At 43.8% G+C, this 22467-nt stretch overlaps 1 protein-coding gene across 1 annotated transcript in view; it reads right to left on the bottom strand.

Annotated features, from left to right (window-relative positions):
- srebf2 (sterol regulatory element binding transcription factor 2) overlaps window positions 1-22467 on the bottom strand; it is a 67083-nt gene that overhangs the window by 40758 nt on the left and 3858 nt on the right. Inside the window, exons 2-6 of the mRNA XM_067974679.1 lie at window positions 20435-20833; window positions 17375-17565; window positions 5943-6089; window positions 2104-2328; window positions 98-212 (exon numbers count right to left, since the gene is read on the bottom strand). Coding sequence (XP_067830780.1) covers window positions 98-212; window positions 2104-2328; window positions 5943-6089; window positions 17375-17565; window positions 20435-20833 — 1077 coding nt within the window. The remainder of the gene's footprint in view (window positions 1-97; window positions 213-2103; window positions 2329-5942; window positions 6090-17374; window positions 17566-20434; window positions 20834-22467) is intronic.

Raw genomic sequence — 22467 nt, forward strand, 5'->3', positions numbered from 1 at the left:
CATTGAAAGCCTAGCACTGTTACTTGTATGTTAGTTATCGGTAAAGACTGTAGAGAAGTGTGAACATCTCTGTTGAAGCAAAGTTGGCACTACTTACTGTTTTTCTGATTGGCTATCTTCAGTGCCATGTTCTCCTGTCGTAGCTTGTGGTTGACCTGCTGCAGGTATTTAATGTAGTCAATGGCCTTCCTCAGCACTCCAGATTTGTTCATCTGCAAAATATGTCATGTTAGCACTTGCCTACATTTCCATTCAAATTGAACCAACAATATTTGGAACATTTGAAACTTACTTTCTTTAGAAAGACTTGCATTAATACAGCACCTTTCACGTCGTCAGGACACCCAAACCGCTTCAAAGCCAATGAAATACGTTTTAAGAGTGTAGTCATGTAGGCAAATGCGGCAGTCAATTTGTGAACGGCGAGGTCCCACAGACCAAATGAGATAAACAACCAGTTATTTTATGCTTGGTGGTGTTGGCTTAGGGATAAAAGTTGGCCAGGACACAGGGAGAACTCCCCTGCTCTTCTTTGAATTTTGCCAAGGGATCATCTATGTCCAGCTGAACAGGCAGACTCAATTTAACAACTCAAATGAAAGGTGGCACCTCCAACAATGCAACTCTCCATCATCCAAAATTGTGTGTTTAAGTCCGCACTGGGCTAGAACCCACAACATTATGATTCAGAGGTGAGGGTGCCACCGCTGAGCCAAGCTTACATTTTAATCAGTAGGCGATCCAAAGCAGAGAGACTGAGAGATGATCTTGTTGCAGGTACAAGTGATAATGAAATATACTTACTGCAAAGTATGTAGGCTTCTTTTACCTTGTTCAAACTAATTCATAGAAATAATTTAAGAAAAGCACTAAAATGTATTTTTTCCATTTATAAAAATTTGAATGAAAGGATCAAACAGCTGCCATATTGTGAATCCTCTCTGCAGATTGGTGTAGTTGCCTTGACCATTCATTTTATTGCCAATTTATTTCCCACAATGCAAACTGCAGCATTTCTTCATCTTTGACAGGTACAAATAAATTGAAAATTCTTGATCATATAGTTTGTATTGATGTTCAAATACCAGTAATACTTGGCAGACAGACAGAGATGGGGGGAAGGGGGGAGAAAAGTTAAAGATAGGAACACCATCACCTCCAAGTCACACACCATCCTGACTTGGAAATATATCACCGTTCCTTCATCGTCGCTGGGTCAAAATCCTGGAACTCCCTTCCTAACAGCACTGTAGGAGAACCTTCACCACACGGACTGCAGCGGTTCAAGAAGGCGGCTCACCACCACCCTCTCAAGGGCAACTAGGGATGGGCAATAAATACTGGCCTTGCCATTGACGCCCGAGTCCCAAGAATGAATTAAAAAAAGGCTAGCTTCTATGGACAGCAATGATACTGAACAGAGCTGTTCTTTTGCCCTGTCATTCTACAGTTTCCAATCCTCAAATTGATAAATGTGGATCTCCATGGACTTCAGAAAATATTTTTCCAACGCTTGCCTCCTGTTCTCAAGTTGCTGACTCTTGCGGGGCACTGGCATATTGCAGGTACCTTATCTAAGTAGCTATACTTCATGCGTGAACCTAAACAATGAATAATGTTAGGCCATTCAACCAGAGACAGCATCACAGCCAAAACTGATACTGTCCATGGCGAATACCCTCACGCATAAACTTTGATAGTGGTCTGCAATATGGTTCAGCTTTTCCCCCGGGATGCTGAGGCTGAATACAGCACCACATCTGCTTCCCTGCATGAGGTAAACATAGCACAGAATCTGAGTGTCAGGGATTAAACCCCAGTCCTTCTGATCTCTATGACTCAGTATAGTACCATGTGGTACATTTACCTACTGAGGCTATAGGACAGTTTAATTAGGATGATTTAATAAATAGGGTTAGTTTGAATAATGAATGTAACCCAAACTATGGCATAGGATTTATATAACACTATGTATACACCATTTCTAGCACTTACCGTACACTATTTTCCCCTTTAATTCTTAAGAGCTGTGACCTTCACAAATAGAACACAGCATCACAATGCAATATTCTGTACAAAAAATTATTCACATAAGTGACTGACCTTAGCTTCTGTCCCCATCACAAGATCCTTGAGTTCTATGATTTTATCATTGATGGATGACCTATAGCGCTTCTCAATGATGTTGTGTGTAGTTCTTTTCTCACCCTCCTTCAGCCCCTCCATTGGGACTTTTCCATTCCCAACAATCTGCTTGATTGGAATCTTGTCTGGTCCAACCATCATTGGCATGGTGGTCAAAATAGTTCCATTACTGCTGACCAATGTCTGAGACGAAAAACATGAAAGTAATTCTCTACTGACCCACACATATAAGGTTTAATAAATTTTCCTAATTTTTTTTATATAAGCTTGCATAGAACTACCACTGATGTACTTTTTGCCTCCATTTTAGGTCCTCCCCCCACTACACTTGACCTCCCATTCCACCAAATGGACAGACAAACAACTTGTTCCCAATCCTCTCTCCAGACAACTGCTAGAACAGAAGCAAGAGCAGTTAGGGGAAATGTGCTCTCTGATCGTAACTCCTTCCTAGCTGCAATCTGACCTCGGGCCTGATATTACCATCGACGGGGGTCGAAATCAGTCTGCTCCGCACGCAATCGCAGGCTAATTGGATCCACTTACCTGTTCTTCCGGGTTCCCCGCTGCTAAGCTGCGCAGCGGGCGCAGTAAGGTCTGTCAGCTGAAGGAGCCCTATTTAAAGGCGCAGTCCTCCGCTGACTGATGCTGCAGGAAATAGGAAAGATTACAGCATGGAGCAGCCCAGGGGGAAGGTTGCTCCCAGGTTTAATGATGCCTCACTCCAGCTCTTATTGGATGGGGTGAGGAGGAGGGGGAGGACAGAGATCTTCCCCCCGGCGGGCGGGAGGAAGCGGCCTGCCTCTGCCACCTAGAAGGCCTGGCTCTAGGTGGCAGAGGAGGTCACCTGCACCACCAACATATCGCGCACCTGCATACAGTGCAGGAGGCGCTGCAATGACCTAAGTGGGTCAGCCAAAGTGAGTACACTTACTCATTCCCCTACACTCCGTCTGCCACATCACTGCCCCCACCCCACATCACCTTCTGCACAGCCAACACTACTCTGTCACATCACTCCTCACACCCACTCAAACCTCATCCTCATTTTACCTGCACTTACCCACCTCGCCAGTACTCATCCCACCACTACCACTCAACCTAATCCTCATACAACTCATGGCTCTATCTCATACTCACCCTCTCATGCATCTCTTTCACGGTCAGCCTCACTCAACCTGTGCTGCAGCCACAGGGCATGCATCACATATGTGCAGTAGGAAGCGTAAGGCAAACATGTCGTGAGCATGAAGGGGATGCACAAGGGTGTTTGAGGGTTTGTCATGGTTTTTACTTCTATTTAATTTCTGATCAACTCACATTACATATATTGGCACCACTACTGCCACGTCTTTGCGAATCTTGTCTAGTTTGTGCAATAATGCCCTTTCCTGAGGATCACAATGAAGACCCACAACTGATGCCACCCATTGTGTCACTGCAGAGTGGGTGTAGATGTATTTTCAGGGCTCTTTTGTGCAGACGACTGAGAGACGTCGGCGATGTCCCCGGTGGCACCCTGAAAGGATGTGGAGGAGAAATTGTTGAGGGCAGTGGTGACTTTGACAGCGACAGGTAAGAAGATGGTGCTCAGGCCAGCCGGGAGCAGCTCGGCACGAAGGACGCTGCAGATGTCAATGACTACATGTCGAGTGACTCTGAGCCTCCGTGTGCACTGCTGCTCAGAGAGGTCCAGGAAGCTGAGCCTCGGTCTGTGGACCCTGTGGCGAGGGTAGTGCCCTCTGCGACGCATCTCTCTCTGCGGTTGCCCTCCCTCCTGCTGTGCAGGTGGATGTGTCACAGTACTGTGTTGTGGAGCTCCACACGTCAGAGGTGGCCGGCGTGGTTGGTGATACTGTTCGCCCTCCGAGGAGGTCATGACTGCAGCTACGGTGGCCCCCATCCGGAAGATGTACATCTGAGGGGGTCCGCAAGGTAGGTAAATGTGTCTGGACACCGGGGTAAGTGTTCAAGTTGGTGAATTTTGTTGTTAGGAGCAGAGTGGTGGAGGCCAAACTTTGTCCAAAGTGACAGAGTGGCCTCCTGCAATGAGTGAGGGTCTCCCTCCCCACCTGTCAAATAGACCTTTGCAGCTGCCACAGGCTGATGGCTGCAACACGTCCATTTGAACTGGGAGTGTTTCCCCCAGTACGGGAAACAGTCTCAGTCAGTTGCAAAATCCAATCCCTGCTAAAATAACAGGTCAATCAGGTCTGTAAACAACCTGAAGTACCTGTTCAAGTACTTTAAGTGGCACCCCGCCGGCTTTATTGCCAGCGGGAGTCCCACATGCGGGGGCTGCGCGCGCATGTCAGCGCATCAGTGGGGAAACCCGGAAGTGGGCGGGTTGGAGCCGGGCTCCAGACCCGCCCCGGGAATCCCCGATTTTCACAGCCCCCCCGCCACGAACGCACCGGATCGCGGGTACGAAAATCGAGCCCCTCAGATCAGATCGCAGCTGCATGACAGCATGTCCAAGATTGTGTACTTTTGAAAAATCGTGGCAGAGGATTTTGGAGCACTATTGTGTAGTACCACATTGCCACTCTGTACAGTGCTCCATCTATCACTGGGGTAGAAACTAAACAAAGCAACTAAAAAAAACTGTCACTTAAAATAGCCTAGCAATTCCTCTCATCTATTACTCTGTTGCAACCTTCTTGTATTTAATCAATACTACTATAGACAGTAATAAAAACAGAAAATGCTGGAAGCACTCAGCAGGTCAGGCAGTATCTGTGGAGAGAGAAACAGAGTTAACGTTTCAGGTCGATGTTCTTTCGTTGATGTCGTAGGACCCCGATTTAAATGTTTCAGGCAGCTGGATGTTCTCTTTAGGACCTCGGAGGACACCAGCAAAATGGCGACGATTAAGTTAATTTAAGTTTAAGTGGCGATCGTTACGTTCTTGCACTCCATTTTCAGGTCGCGACTGACCCGTTTCCGCCGGATGGGAGGCCTGAAAATTCAGCCCACTATGTGCCAGCCGATTCCATTAGTTGACAACTCAAGAATCAAGCCACAAGCATATTCCTCAAAACATCTAAATATACCTCTTCTGCAGACACCCATCTTCGTTCCAGGGTAAAATATAGTGACACCTGCACCAAAGTTAACACTCAAACCAGACCAGTAAAAATGACAATTTCACTAATCTGAAGGGCTGGTAAACATCAACATATTGTTTTGTATACATGAAGATCCTTGTGGGGTAATTTACAAACAGCCTCCAACAAACATCTATCAGTATATGAAGTACAGCAAAGAATGTTTACTTTTTATAACATGTTCATTATATCTGGATATTTTCCCCCCTCCAAAAGTGGCCATTATTCATGTGTAAGTATAGACAATCAATATTAGGTTTCTCAACCATGTGTACATCATAAATCAAGCCTGATCCTGCTCTTAACTGACATTCACACAAAAGGGACTATCAGATTACAATTCAACTCATTTTTTCTCTCTGTAGCTAAGGCTAACTGCAGTCCCCTTGCCAGACCAACTGAGATCATTTAACTCAACACAGACTGGGAACTGAACCTTCAGATTGGCACAGCTCAGTCACATGCTGCTTTTTACCAACTAAGCTATTGGTGAGCTCCAGTATCAAGTTTTTTTTCTTTAACAAGTGATTTGTGTCAGTGGACGTCCTACAACATTTACTTTATTACCTGCACCTGTCAGAGAGTACATATATTCAATAAAGATCGCAGAGCAAACAAAATGTATTAAAAAGCAATCTCTATTTGACATTTGGTATTAATGACTCAATTTTCTCTTTGAATTGAACGTACTGGGACTTGCAAAGCGGTGGTCTGCATTGGAGTAGTCAATGTGGTGATGGTTGGATTCTGCATCGCTGCAATAACTGGGCTGCGATCGGCTTTCAAAGTTGTAAGGACCAAGGAGTCTGTCTTTATGAGCTGAGGCTGCACCAGGACCTGGAATAGAATAAAATGTACTCAATGTAAGTTAAAACTTTAAAAACTGGTAACACAGTGTTACAGATACTTTCAGCCTTGTAATTGGTTGACGGAAATACAGGTATCAGAAGCACAGAGAAATGAAGAGCTGATGTCACAAATGGTAACAGGGTCTACTATTTGGTCTAAAAAAAAGGAAGTAAAATGTTAAGCTACAACTGGTTAATGAAAGACATTACAAAGTATTCTTGCCAAATTTAGAACAAGATTGCCAGATTAGGAAAATTATAGGCATTGGCAGAAGTACAGTGTAAAGATTGCTACCCATTTGGTTATACAAAAAGCTATTTTTAAAATCTCCTAACTTGGAGAATCTGAATCTTATCCCTACACTCTCTTAATGATTACTATGTTCCCTTTTAGATTACCCGCTAATCTTTTCTCATACACTCTCTTTGTCCCTCTTATTTCCTTTTTCAGTTCTCCTCTGCACTCTGTATTCTGCTTGATTCTCTACTGTATTATGAGCCTCGCATTTATCATAAGCCTCCTTTTTCTGTTTCATTTTAATGTCATTTTCTTTAGTCATCCAGGGAGCTCTAGCTTTGGATGCCCTTTCTTCCTCTTCATGAGAATGTGTTTAGTCTGTACCTGAACTATCTCTTCCTTAAAGGCCTCCCATTGCTCATTTACTGTTTTACCTGCCAATCTTTGTTTCCAATCCACCTGGCCCAGCTCACTGAAATTAGCCCCTTTCCAGTTGAGTATCTTCTCCATTAATTTTTCCTTGTCCTTTTCTATAACTACTCTAAACCTAATGATATTGTGACCATTATTTCCCAGATGCTCCAACACTGAAACATGCTCCATTTACCCCACTTCATTCCCAGCGCTGCTTCCTTCCTTGTTGGGCTGGAAACATTCTGATCAAGAAAGTTCACATTTATAGGAATTCCTCCCCCCTCCTTACCCTTTACACTGTGTTTTCCCCCCCTAGTCTATATTAGGATAATTGAAGTCCCCCATTATCATAACTCTTATTGTTTTAATATCTTTCCAAAATGTGCTTGCGGGTTTGGAGAAAGAAGCTCTGTAGAAAGGGACTGTCTCAAAACTGAGGATGAGACGTTCAGTGAAAAAAAGAAAGGTGAGGTGTAGACATGGTCTAAAGGGAGGTGGAATGGGAGTTGTAGGCTTGAGACCAGCAGTGAGAGGCAGTTGTGGCAGTTCAAGGTGAACCTAGAAATGGACTGGGACTTTCGACTGATTCCCCAGCGTCCCCTTCCCCCTGCACTCAATGTCATTACATCCCATCCATATACCCACAAAGGTGGAGGAAAGAAATTGTGCAGGAGGATGAGAAGTTAATATCAGCCCTATTACAGCAGAGGCTGTAAAGGAGTTTTGAAAAATTCCCTTGGTTAGACAAGCCAGGAGTTACAAAATAATTAGGAAAATGTGGAAGAAATTAAAAGTCCTCAAGGCTATAGCCCAAACCTTCACCACACCAGGCTTGGGTGAAGACACTGACTGTGAGCTTGGGACTTTGAAGCAGTACAGAATGGGTTAAGCAGCAAACATCAGAAATTGAAAATTGGTTTGAGTGAAAAAAGATAAAACATGGAAGGCTACAGGATTGCTTTTGTTTTCAGGGTTTGGCTCTTTAAAAAGTGTGTGTGATGTTTGCTTTCGGTACCACTGGCTGCAGCTGGCCCGCCTCCCTTTCACAGCATGTTCAGTATTAACCCTTTCATAAGCCTCAGCTAAGTCAACATTAAGAATGTTATGAGTTTTTCACTCTTTGAACTGCAATAGCTAACTTTCTCTTCAATTATATTCAGTAAAAAAAAATACAGTTATTGAAAGGCATACCGGTGAAAAGAACATGGAAGATGGCTTGTAATTAATTGGGTATTTGTAAGCACGTGCTGTTCTATAACTTTATATGTGTATGTGCTGTTTTGAGATATTGAGTCCCTCCGTTTTTGGGTCTGAACGGAATGAGAGTAATTCATGCTACGTAACCTGAGTTTACAGACCATGGGGGTGGGTCCTGACTTTGTGCGATGGCGTGGGGTGGGTCCTGACTTTGTGCGATGGTGTGGGGTGGGTCCTGACTTTGTACGATGGCGTGGGGTGGGTCCTGACTTTGTACGATGGCGTGGGGTGGGTCCTGACTTTGTGCGATGGTGTGGGGTGGGTCCTGACTTTGTACGATGGTGTGGGGTGGGTCCTGACTTTGTACGATGGCGTGGGGTGGGTCCTGACTTTGTGCGATGGTGTGGGGTGGGTCCTGACTTTGTGCGATGGTGTGGGGTGGGTCCTGACTTTGTACGATGGTGTGGGGTGGGTCCTGACTTTGTGCGATGGTGGGGTGGGTCCTGACTTTGTACGATGGCGTGGGGTGGGTCCTGACTTTGTGCGATGGTGTGGGGTGGGTCCTGACTTTGTGCGATGGTGGGGTGGGTCCTGACTTTGTACGATGGCGTGGGGTGGGTCCTGACTTTGTGCGATGGTGTGGGGTGGGTCCTGACTTTGTGCGATGGTGTGGCACCACGGGGAACAGCCAGTTCAGTACTTATATGCAGTCTCTATTTTGCGACATGGGACTATCATGTAACTATTGGCATTCATGAATTCATTACCCATAACAGGGAATCAATAAATTTAAGTTTTATCAGGAATAATTGTTGAGTATAAATAAGGTGATTGGAGTTATGTTAAATATCAGAGAAGATGAATACAGTTGCTATCTAAGAAAGCCTAGTTAAATACAGGGCATGAATGAAGTCCAGCGCAAGATTGTGCCCCCAAAATCTTGTGGTGGCTGACTCCAGTTGCAGAGGGGGCAAGGTTTTTCAAAGTTTGAAGAGCCTAGAAGTAATTAACCCCTTACTTCTATTTGCCAAGTTGTAGTGCTGGGTGTGAAGACATCAATGTTGTATTAGTTTTTTTTTAAAAAGGTCAGGATTTAATTTGAGTGGATATTTATCTCCCCATGGAGACAGGAGGAAATCAGAAATTGACAATAACATGCTAAGCATCTTTAATCCATTCCAGAGCTCTCCAGAAGAGCCACAGTGGATTTTCTGCTCTTTATTACAGGTGACAATGGTTTTCTGATCACATCAGTGGTGACGGCACAGGATTATCGAGAGTATTTCTTTTGCGTGAAAGTAGCTCCACAGAGTTACGGAGCAGCCTTTGCTAGAAAGAAGTTGGTACAAGTTGTGTTAAGAATTTAAGACCAGATCTGCAGATATCAGAAGTATACCGTCATATGTCACAGCATAGTGACAAGGAGGAGTAAAACGTACCCTCTCAAAGGCCTAGTTTTAACCCATTCAGTGGCTTTTATGAGCTTCCAACACAAATTCCTCAAGGTGGGTGGAAGAGCAAAACTGATATTAAAAAAAAGTACTATTTCAAAGAAGAAGGGTTTAATAAACTAAGTAAATGTATTCATACATTGAACCATACAGGGAACTGTTTTAAGGAGTAATGATTTTTTGTTTATTGGACAGTAAGAACATAAGCAATAGGAGCAGGAGTAGGCCATACGGCCCCTTCAGCCTGCTTCGCCATTCAACGAGGTCATGGCTGATCTTCGACCTCAACTCCACTTTCCCGCCCTATCCCCATATTCCTTGATTCTCTTAGTCTTCAATATCCATTGATCTTAGTCTTGAATATACTCAACGACTGAACATCCACAATCCTCTGGGGTATAGAATTCCAAAGATTCACAACCCTCTGAGTGAAGTAATTTTTCATCATCTCGGTCCCCTTACCCTGAGACTATGTCCCTGAGTTCTAGACTCTCCAGCCGGGGGAAACAGCCTCTCAGCATCTCCCCTGTCAAGCCCTCTAAGAATTTTATATGTTTCAATGAGATCACCTCTCATTCTTCCAAACTCCAGAGAATATAGGCCCATTCTACTCAATCTCTCCTCACAGGTCAACCCTTTCATCCCAGGAATCAATCTAGTGAACCTTTGTTGCACCCCCTCTAAGGCAAGTATATCCTTCCTTAGGTAAGGAGACCAAAACTGTACACAGTACTCCAGCTGTGGTCTCACCAGCCTTATATAACTGCAACAAGATTTCCTTACTCTTATACTCCAACCCCCTTGCAATAAAGGCTAAAAGACTATTTGCCTTCCTAATTGCTAAGGTTTCTCCAGGGCTCATGAACGAGATGAAATGGTAATATTACGGGACATGTACGTGTAAATTGGATAGAGGAAGTGACTTGAGTGTATGAGGTATAAACAGGAAAATTGCACCACCAAATGGGGTCTAAAATCAGCACCCCAGGCGATCATGGGTGAATTTCAGGAACCCAGACTGAAGGCGTTAGGGAAAAGATGTGAGTAACATAAATCACCTGGGCACGATTCACAAAAAGATATCAATCTGGTATCAATACACAATCTAGTGATTAAGATCAAGTGTAGTTAAGAATAGTTAATTGATAGCTTTCTCTTGGAGATCATTGTGTCCTTGCCTATACTGAACAATGAAAAGAATGCATTTGACAGCCTGGCCATGACCATGCAGAGGAGATAAGCAAAGACCTCCAGATACCCTCCCGATCTTTTGGTAAGATAGCCTAAAAGCACAGGTAAAACTAGTATTTAATGTCACGTGAGGCATGATTTTGGGAAAGCGCTGTGTGTGCAAATGTGATATATTGCGCATGAGGCAACTAGTATGTGGAATGCATGATGAAGATGCACTGAAGAACAGATCTCAGACATGCTCAGTCACATCGACAACGCCACTGCATGAAAGAGTTAATGTGGCTCAGGAGAGTGAGAACATACAGTGTATCACTACTGATGTGAATTTTCTAATCAAGGCACTGACATATGTTCCATAGAGAAACTAACCTTGTAATAAAACAATCAGAATAGAGTTAAACACACTGATACCTATCTAAATTAAAGAGGGACATAGAAATTGGAATTCAAATTTGCTCAACTCTCTGGTGTGGGTCTGTCTAGTCTATAGTAGAAATCCATGTCCAGATTAGAGGGTAGGAGTGGTAGGAGCATGCATAATTGTTAGTCCTTTAAAGGAAATCAGCAGCATTTCCAGAAAGTACAAATAGATAAAATTTTAACAATTTTTTTAATTGGTGTAATTTTCTCCGTAAAAGAGCTTCAATGCCAGTTATTTACCCGGCATACATTTTGGGGCAATCTGAATGATCTGGTGAAATAATTATCATGTTAGGTACCACAGGAGTGGTGTTACAACCAGAAGTTATTTAATTTTGAGAATAAAACTGCTTATGCTTTACAACTGAAACATTAGCTTAGCTTTACAGCATCAAACGGTGTGTACTAAAAAGTGGAAGGAAAGACGTGGGGAGGAAATTTGATTTTCAAACTACAGTCCCTGCCATTTATAGTGGGCACTTTTGTGTGAACATGATTTGTCCTTCCTGTCCTCTATCACGGAAGTCTTAGAGGACAGCGAGCGCGAAAGCATGGATCGGCCACTGACCTTGGACGAACTGACAAAGGCCGTCCAGTCCTTCGAGAAGAGTAGAACTCCCAGAAGCGACGGCTTACCGGTGGAGTTGTACTCGGCTCTGTGGGACTGGATAGGCCCAGACCTACTGGAAGTGTACGGAGGTATGCTTCTGGCAGGCAGCATGTCAGAATCCATGAAGAAAGGCAACATCGCTCTCATCTACAAGCGGAAGGGGGAAGAGTGAAGAAATCAAAAATTGGCGACCCATTTCCTTGCTAAATGTCGACTACAAGATTCTGTCTAAGGCCATCGCCAACAGGCTCAAGTCTGCTATGGAGCAGGTGATCTACCCAGATCAGACCTGTACTGTACCCGGCAGGAAGATCTCTGACAGCCTTGCGCTGCTCAGGGATACGATCGCCAACGTGCAGGACAGGGGTGTCTCATCAGCCTAGACCAGGCTTTGACAAAATATTATCCCACACGGACATGATGGACGTACTCTCCCAAATGGGTTTTGGGGAGGGAATCCGCGATTGGATCCAACTGCACTACGCGGCCATCCGTAGCGCAGTCCTAATCAACGGGTGGGAGTCAGAGGGCTTTCCGATCAGATCTGGAGCATGTATTGTATCGAGCCGTTTGCCGCGTCCATCAGGAAGGACGCAGGTATCAGGGGGTGACGATCCCAGGTAGCGGAGGCTTTCGGGTTAAGGCCTCCCTGTACATGGACGGTGTCACCGTCATCTGCTCCGACCAGCAGTCGGTCCACACGCCGATGGGCATCTGCCACCGTTTCGAGTTTGCCTCGGGAGCCAGAGTGAACCGAAATAAAAGCGAGGCCATGTTCTTTGGCAGATGGGAGATACGATCCTTTGTCCTCTTCACCGTCAGGTCCAACTACCTGAAAGTTTTGGAGATCTGGTTCGGGGGGGGGGGGGGGGGGCCCGGTCTGCACAAAGAACTAGGAGTGGATCGCAAGGCCAAACAGAAGCTTGGTATGTGGGTGGGGTGATCCCACTCCATAACCAGCAGGAACCTGGTGATAAGGTGTGAGGTACTCGCCGTGTTGCTCTACGTGGCCAGGGTCTGGTCCATTCCCCACAACTCCGCCGTCACAGTCACCCAAGCTATCTTCCACTTTGTCTGGAGGTCCAAGGGTCATCCTGTACAAGACCCCAGACAAAGTGGGGAAGAACGTTCCCAACGCCGCTCTGATCCTGAATATGTGTAGAGCCCCAGTACGCAAACACCAAGTGTCATTACGTGCTGAGTTTCTATCTGTCCAACACACTGAGAAGGCTGGGTCTGGCCACGCTGGCTGAGCAGGCGCAGGACATCCAGTCAAGATGGACCGTCCCCCCAACCTGTCCCAGGTGGAGAAGTTCCTGAGGGGGAACCCCTTCGACCACAAGGCCGTCAGCCAGTGGTCGATAGGAAACGTTCTCAGAGTCCTGCAAGGAACCGAGAGGGTGGACTCGATCAGTTTCTTCCCCGGTACGTCTAGTCGCCGGAATTGACCAACAGGCACCAGGATGTAGCCTGGATGGAGGTGAGAAAGGCACTCCCAGTGCAGTCTTTCCAACACGCAGGGAACCTCAGCGCCACCGTGAGCTGCCCTCGAGGCTGTGGCGGGGAGGAAACCGTCTTCCACCTCCTGATGGGCTGCCCCTTTGCACAGAGAGTATGGAGGGAGATGCCTTGGTATCTGTCCCGGTTCATCCCAAACAGTTCGGTAACACAGGACGCTGTGCTCTACGGACTGTTCCGCGGGACACACACCGAGACAGATATCACCTGTGGCTGGAAGACCATCAACTCGGTGAAGGAGGCCCTTTGGCTGCCCGAAACATGCTGGTCTTCCAGCTGAACGAGCTGTCCACGACCGAGTTGCCAACTGGCACACTCCAAGGTCCAGGAGTACGTGCTGTGAGACGCACTGAGGCAAGCTGCGAGACGCACTGAGGCGAGCTGCGACCTACGCAAAGGCTCTATAGGGAAAGGCCACTGTTTAGAGCCCTCCCACCATTGTATACCGAGGGGCTGGAATCAGGGAAAAACCCCCTCAGGCAGAATGTAAAATGAAGAATGAATGTAACACAATGTACTGTATCTGTAACCTGTAACGCAATGAGGCACCCTAGGGTGCCATGAACTGTATTTATAACGTATGGTGCATAACTGTATTGATTGTACAGAGACCGTTGAATTGTACTGTATGTACCGTTGCAAATTGTATGACCTGTATTGTATTGTTTGAAGCATGACTTGAATTGCATTGTATGTACCTTTACAAATTTTATGAATAAAGTTTATTTTTAAATATAAGAAAAAACGATTTGCGTGCTATATCTGGTGGCCGGTGTATCGGAAAGATCAATTTCAAGCAGACTTTTGACTTAACTTCAGAATTTTAAACTTAATTCATTGCTGTTTAGGTGCTGTCAGCTCTGGCATTTGAGTTCAGATCGCCACCTCTCTTTCTCTGAGGTGATTCTCCAAAGCAGCAATTAGGAAATGGTCCTTTGCACACAGTCTCTCCACTTCTTTCCTGCTCCCAGTCGGTATTTGGTGATCTAAAGAGGATTTCTGGGCATCTATTTTGTTAATATTTGTGGAAAATATATAGGCCCATTCTACTCAATCTTTCCTCAAAGGATAACCCTCTCATCCCAGGAATCAATCAAGTGAACCTTCATTGCACCCCCTCTAAGGCAAGTATATCCTTCCTTAGATAAGGGGACCAAAACTGCACACAGTACTCCAGGTGAGGTCTCACCAAAGTCCTGTACAATTGCAGCAGGACTTCCTTATTCTCATACTCCAACCCCCTTGCAATAAAGGCCAACATACTATTTGCCTTCCTAATTGCTTGCTGTACCTGTATGTTAACTTCCTGTTTTTTGTGTGCAAGGACACCTAAATCCCACTGAACACTAACATTTAATAGTTTCTCACCATCTAAAACATATTCTATTTTTCCTACCAAAGTGAATAACTTCACATTTCCCCACATTATACTCCATCTGCCACCTTCTTGCCCACTCACTTGATCTGTTGATATCCCTTTGCAGACTCTGTGTCCTCCTCACAGCTTACTTTCCCTCCTAGCTTTGTATCATCAGCAAACGTGGATACATTACACTCGGTCCCTTCATCTAAGTCATTAATGTAGATTGTAAATAGCTGAGGCCCAAGCAGCCTAAAAATGACCCGTTTATTCCTACTCTCTGTTTTCTGTCCGTTAACCAATCCTCTATCTATGCTAATATAATACCCCCAATCCCATGAACCCTAATCTTGTGTAGCAATCTCTCATGTGGCACCTTATCAAATGCCTTTTGAAAATCCAAATATATTCAAGGTATAGTATCTAATAATCAGAACATCTGATAAGGTACTAGATACTTTACTGAAGACAAAAGTCACAGGTCAGAGAAGACCACCACTTCTGCAGTGATAGTAAACAGTACAGGTATTCCAAAAACCACAAGAAAGCATGTGACTCAGACCAACTGTGTTCTTTGTGGTTGCCTTGTTTTACTGCCTCGCCAATGTTGCATTTGTTACATATAAAGGACAGTGGATTCAAATGAAACTTCTGACATACATTTCTACTGTACATGAGGTACAAGCCATTGGCATCATCCTCTATTGACAATAACCAGTGCTCTATAAAGGCATAGTATGATGTTTGTAGAGAGTTGGAAGCTTGCACCTTTGGCCAGAGGCTGCTCGGATTTCCTTTCAAGAGGCAACATTTTCTTTTCTCCTCCTCTCCCCTAGGTTCCTGTTGAACTTGTGTGGAGCTTTCCAGATATATTTGGACAACTTCCAAAAAGAAATGCGTACATCAACTACTCTCAGAATTTCACCATCTCTCTTTTTGGTTTCCTTTATTCTTTATGTAGCACAAAGCACACCAATCACAAATCATACGTAAGGGGCTGATGGATAATGGAGAGGTCACTAAATCACCTCTTTGAGGTTGTAGCTATATAATTACAGAACACTTTTCTTTAAGCTGCAACTGTACTGCTAATTACTACCATGGCTCAATTCATTTGATCTCATCGTTCCAAAATATTTGTCTGTGTTCTCATTGCAGGATTTTTAAAAATATAGATATCCACCTGAACAGGCACTCGAGACCGATGTTTAGCACCTTATTTGAAGGACTGCACATGTGACACAGAAACAGGCCATTCAATCTGTGTTGGTGTTTACCTTCCACACAAGAAAATAGTTCTAATCACATTTACCATATCCCTCCATCCCCTTTTCCTGCCTCCCAGAATTGAACCACAGAATCATGCTTGGTTAAGCACTCAAGTGCTGGTGCGGGGTTTGAACACACATATTTCTGATCCAGAAATCTCTTTAGAAAAGAGAAGGCTGAGGGGGTGACCTGATAGAGGTCTTTAAAATTATGAAAGACTTTGATAGGGTACACCTAGAGAAGGTGTTTCCACTTGTGGGGGTGACCAAAACTAGAGGCCATAAATATAAGATAGTCACTAATAAATCCAGTAGGAAATTCAGGAGAAACTTCTTTATCCGGAGAGTGGTTAGAATGTGGAACTCGCTACCACAAGGAATAGTTGAGGCAAGAAGCATAGATGCATTTCAGGGGAAGCTAAATAAACACATGAGGGGAAAGGAATAGAAGCTTATGCTGATAGGGTTAGATGAAGAGGGATGGGAGGAGGCGCGCATAGAGCATAGATGCCTGCATAGACCAGGTGGGCCGAATCGCCTGTTTCTGTGCTGTATGTAATTCTATGTAGGTATACTACCGAAGATCCCAAGTTAAATTCAAGGAACATTTCTGCCTCTACCCCAACTGGGGCTTGATCAATGCTCTTCACAAACTCAGTCATTTCACACACTGTGCTCTATTCCTTTGGCTACACATCCAAAATCCTATTTGCTTTCGTTACTGCTGCCAACACTGTGCTGACGGCTTCAGCAATCTTTCCACCAGTACCCGCAATCCCTCTCCTGTGTTGTGCCCATAAAATAATATAATTTAATTTATATGGCTCATTTTGTAATCCTTTCTCAACAGCACTTTGTATTTGTCTATGTTAAATGTCATCTGTCACTCGTCAGCCCAGCTCCCCAATTTTTCCAAGTTCTTCTATATTTGGTCAGCCTGTCCCCCGTTGTTTGCCATCCATCCCAGTAAGGTATCACTTGCAAACGTGGGACAATTTTGTTTCTGAACCCACTTCCCAGTCATTTATGTACATCGGCAACATTCCCCAGAACTGGTCCCTGATGCATAATATTAGTTACCTCTTTCCAAAAAAATATTAATTGCATGTGAAAGTAAGTTCGTTTGCTAAACTTTACTGCTGCACAGTTGCCGCAAGTTCCACTTATTTTCAAAACATGATATTTGACTGATAGCTGCCATTCAATTGCCATTCCAATTCCATGATCTGCATTTTTTGGGACGGAAGAGAAAGACTTGGTGTTTTCAGAATAAAACTTGCTTAAAGCTAAATTCATCCCAGATGGGCCTTCACACTGGCTCTGGAAGCCAATGTCTCATCTCTGAAGCCTCTGGGTCCTAGACCAGTTGCTTTCCTTGACGTTATATTTCCATGGTCACATCGGCTCAGGAACTATCATGTTCCACATAGCATTCAGTTATCTCCATCTTTTTAACATGAATATTCCTAATCAGATATTCATCCGGCTCTTGAGTCATGGGAGAGATAGTCAAGTTAAGAAAAAACTATTTTAAGTATATTAAAAAAATTATAAAGCAATTTAAATGGTTAATTTTTGAAGAAGATGTAATATTGTATACTTACGGGTACCTGCTGTACCTGTGGTGAGAGTGTTTGGACTGTAGTAGTAGTGCCTGGGGTCAGTGTCTGAATGGTGCCCACTGTGGTGGCTGAAGTAAGCACCCTGTGGGTGGACAGACCCTGGACCTGCTGCTGAAAGGTGACTGGCTGGACCTGCGGGGAAGTGACCAGGTTCTGGATCTGAGGCTGAAGAACTGTAAAAACATTCAAGGTTAAAATAAACAAACCTGGGCTATGAACAGCAGCAATCATAACACTCCATGTTTCTCACATGCACCTGAAACAAGATTCCTCCCAACAGAGGAAAAAAATGACAGTATCTCCTCATTCTGAATTATAAAGAATAAAAGGATAGTCAAAGGAAAGGTGGGGCCGATTAAGGACCAAAAAAAAAATCTTCTGAGCACGACTGAGGTACTAAATGAGTACTTTACATCTGTCTTCACTAAAGAAAAGATGCTGCCAATGTTACAGTAAAGGAGGAATGGGTAGAGAAATTGGACAGGATAAAGAAGGAGGTACTTAAAAGGTTGGCAAAGCTCAAAGTAGAAAAGTCACCCAATCCAGATGGGATGCATCCTAGGTTGCTGAAGGAAGTATGGGTGGAAATAGCAGAGGCTCTGGCCACAATCTTTCAATCCTCCTTGGATAAGGGAGTGGTGCCAGAGGACTAGAGGGTTGCAAATGTTACTTTCCTGTTCAAAAAAGGGAGAGGGATAAACCCGGTAACTACAGGCCAGTCAGCCTAACGTCGGTGGTGGGGTAACTTCTAGCAACCATAATCTGGGATAACATTAATTTTCACTTGGAAAAACATGGGTTAATAAATGACAGCCAGCATGTATTTGCTAAAGGCAAATCATATCTGACAAACTTGATTGAATTCTTTGATGAGGTAATGGAGAGAGTTGATGTGTATCATGTGTATACGGACATTCAAAAGGCGTTTGATAAAAGTAACACATAATAGGCTTGTTGGCAAATGGAAGCCCATTGGATTAAAGAGGCAGTGGCAGCTTGGATAAGAAATTGACGTAGAGACAGAAAGCAGAGAGTAGTGGTGAACAGTCGTTTTTCAGATTTTCCAGAGGGAGGTATATAGTGGTGTCCCCCAGGAGTCGGTATTAGGATCACTGCTCTTTTTGATATATATTAATGATCTGGACTTGGGTATAACTGGCATAATTTCAAAGTTTGCAGATGATGCGAAACTCGGAATAGTGAGGAGGATAGTAGTAGACATCAGGAGGACATAGACAGATTGGTGAAATGGGCAGACACATGGCACATGAAATTTAATACAGAGAAGTGTGACGTGATGCATTTTGGAAGAAAGAATGAGGAGAGGCAATATAAACTAAATTATACAATTTTAAGGGGGTGCAGGAACAGAAAGATCTGGGGTTTATGTACACGAATCTTTGAGGGTGGCAGGACAAGTTGATAAGGCTGCTAAAACGCATATGGGCACCTTGGCTTTATAAATAGAGGCACAGAGTACAAAAGTAAACAAGTTATACTAAACCATTATAAATCACTGGTTAGGCCTCAGCTGGAGTATTGTGTCCAATTCTGGGCACCACACTTTAAGAAGGATATCAAGGCCTTGGAGGAGGTACAGAGGAGATTTACTAGAATGGTACTGGGGATGAGGGACTTCAGTTATGGGGAGAGTCTAGAGAAGCTGGGATTGTTCTCCTTAGAGCAGAGAAGGTTAAAGGGAGATTTAATAGAAGTGTTCACAATTATGAGGAGTTTTGAGAGAGTAAATAGGGAGAAATTGTTTCCACCGGCAGGAGGGTCGGTAAACAGAGCACACATGTTTAAGATAATTGTCAAAAAAGCCAGGGGGAAGATGAGGAGAAATTTTTTTACTCAGTGAGTCGTTATGATGTGGAATGCATTGTCTGAAAGGGTGGAAGCAGATTCAATAGTAACTTTCAAAAGGGAAGTGGATATATACTTAAAAAGGACAAATTTGCAGGGCCAAGGGGAAAGAGCAGGGGAGTGGGATTAATTGAATAGCTCTTTCAAATGGGCCAAATGGCCTCCTTCTGCACTGTACGATTCTATGATAGCGTGTCTCACACTGGATATTTTTTTAAAAACGAATTCATTTCATGACACAGTGATGGTGCAGTAAATTATTTTCCCATGTGAAGGAGGAAGGAGCTGCCAATGGATAAGCAAACCAGTCAGCCACCCTGGAAAAATCCTGCACAGTATGTTTAGGGTGAAAATTTGTTTATAATTCTAAACCACAGCTCACTCGTGGCCCAGTTGTAATGACAGTATGTAACTAAGCCATATAGACCACAAGATCGCTGGACTGTGCCGAATTAGTCAAGTTCAGATGGAGTGACAATAGGAATGTCATAAGCAGCCTTGGGGGCTAGGAAGTGGAAAAATAAATAAATCAGTTGGATTCCCACTCCTGCCCGCTAAGCAGTGGATCTACTGAAAAGTACGCACATGTGGATGCCTGATGTGATACTCCCCACAGTCAAGCTTTCTTTCTCTAGTCTTGCATATGATGAATAGCTATTGGGTGAGGCAACAGACATAACTGGACCTTCTCCCTGTAGAACCATATTCCAACACAAGCATTTTCAAGGAGGAAGGGGAGAAATTGGTTGGAAAAATATGTTCTTTTTTTTGAAACCACAAAGTTATTTCCCCCCCTCTTGCACTACACACCATCCTCCAAATTAAATAACAAGTGACTCACTTTTAGGTCTCTGTCATTTCTGCTCTGTAACCACCTACAAGAGGTATGACAGCAACTTAGGATGATAAGCCTTATGATTTTTCCTTCCTGCCTGCTAATGTTATTCTAGTTAACTTAAAAAACAATGTCAACTAAAATTATTATATCTTTAATCAACAAGATTAAAATTAGGGCTAAATGTCTTAAAAAGACTAAACGATTCAGGAACTTGCTACATTGTGAATCCTACCATTTTGTGGCATCATGTGTCGGAGCAGTCTCGAACTGCACCACCAGATCACCTACTCTAACACAATATTCTAAAATACGATCTATGTAAGTTCAAAATAGGGTACCTGAGAATCCACCCTGGTTCTGGTAAGCGAGTACTGGCTGCTGGATGAACCGAGTTTGTGTTGGTGTTGAGGTAAAATTTGAAGTTATCATGAACGTCTGCTGTGGGTGTACTGATGGACGAGGCTGAAGTACAGGGGTGGTCCTTTGGGGAGCAGGTGATGGAGTCTGTGGCAATGCTGGTGAGGAGGAGGGCTGCACTTGTTGCTGCACTAGTTGTTGTTGCTGTAGTTGCTGCACTTGTTGCTGTTGCTGTACTTGCTGTTGCTGCTGCACTTGCTGCTGTTGTATAGTGACTGGAGGTTGGTCGAGCTTTTCGCATCCTGTCAGACCGCTGCTGAAATGCTCATCAAACAGGTCGGGAAAATCACCAACCTGACCATTGACGAACTGCAGCATTTCTATAAAAGAACACAGTAACTAGTATCAAGCAGGTACAAATACTGCATTCCCAAATTTTATTACACCATCCTTACAAGCCATATTTGTACAGCAATAACTGTCATAACATAGCAAGTGCAAAATGTTAAAGGTAGAAACCAAGACCAGTAATTATATAATCGCAGCCGTATTAAAGGAGAGTTTTATATTACACCTATATTTCAAGGCAGCTAGCTCATGTAGTGATAGGGGATTGATACTGGCAAAACATCCACTGTAATACCACTACTCTAAGGACTATTACAATGAGATTCTTTCACATTTATTTTTCAGTTTTGCAAAGCCTCATAAGAAATATTAGCCTTGAAATGATAGCGATAATATTTCTGTGTGTATTGAATGTGTTTCTTTTTGCTCAACATGGTGAGATACTCTTATAGCCTTTTAAAAAAAAAAGTTATCATCCAAGGTTTTATTATATTAATCAAATGCCTTCATGATGCTACTTGTGTGGATCACAAAGCTGTCAATCTCAAAATCTTCCATCAGTAAACTGCATCCTCATGTTTCCCAAAGACAAGAAGAGTGGACTTTTGAGAAAGGACAGCTCTGCACATACTCTGTAACAGCTGTAAAGCTGTTACAATCAACCAGGTGTCAGATTCTGAACAGCATTGATTATACAGTACGGTTTATTTTCAAAAATTCTCTTTAAACCCCAAAACATGAACGCCCATTTACTGCTGAAACCCTCATCCAGCTTCTGTTACCTCCAGACTTGACTATTCCAATGCTTTCTTGGCTGGCCTCCCATCTTCCACTCTTCCATCTTGAGTTCATTCAAAACTTTGCTGCCCATATCCTAACTCGGACCAAGTCCCGTTCACCCATCACCCCCGTGCTCACTGACCTACATTGACTCCTGGTCCAGCAACGCCTCAAATTTAAAATTCTCATTCTCATGTTCAAATCCTCCCATGGCCTCACCCCTTCCTGTCTCTATAACCTCTTCAAGCCCTCCAAGAACAATGCGTTCCTCCAACTCCCTTCGCCTCACCATTGGCGGCCAGGTCTTCAGCCGTCATGGCCCTAAGCTCTGGAATTCTGTCACTCAACCTCTCTCTCCTCCATTAAGACCCTCCATAAAACCTACTTTTGCTCAAGCTTTTAGTCACCCCTCCTACTATCCCTTGGCTCGGTGACAATTTTGGTCACGGTCCTGTGAAGGGCCTTGAGATGTTTTCCTATGTTAAAGGCACAATGTAAATGCAAGTTGTTGTTGTTTGGTTTCTACCAATTCTGAATTATGTAAAGTTAGCTGAAGCTCGTATACAGTAGTTAAATGGAAAAACTGCTTTGTGAAAATTGACCAGATTTCACAATGTCTAAATGTTGTAATTACAACTTGATGCCGTAACTTGTGGCGATCTTGCAACTGGATTCCGTAAAATATCATTCCAGCACAAAAGAAAGTCTAGGCTTACACTCCAGTGCACTACTGAAGGAGTGCTGCACTGTCCTTCGGATGAGATGTTAAACCGAGGCCCTGCCTGCTCTCTCAGGTGGATGTAAAAGATTTCGAAGAGCAGGGCTCTCCTCAGTGTCCTGGCTAATATTTATCCCTCGACCAGCATCCCTAATACACATTATCTGG

The sequence above is a fragment of the Heptranchias perlo genome, chromosome 40 (assembly GCF_035084215.1).
Source record: "Heptranchias perlo isolate sHepPer1 chromosome 40, sHepPer1.hap1, whole genome shotgun sequence".
Classification (NCBI taxonomy): domain Eukaryota; kingdom Metazoa; phylum Chordata; class Chondrichthyes; order Hexanchiformes; family Hexanchidae; genus Heptranchias; species Heptranchias perlo.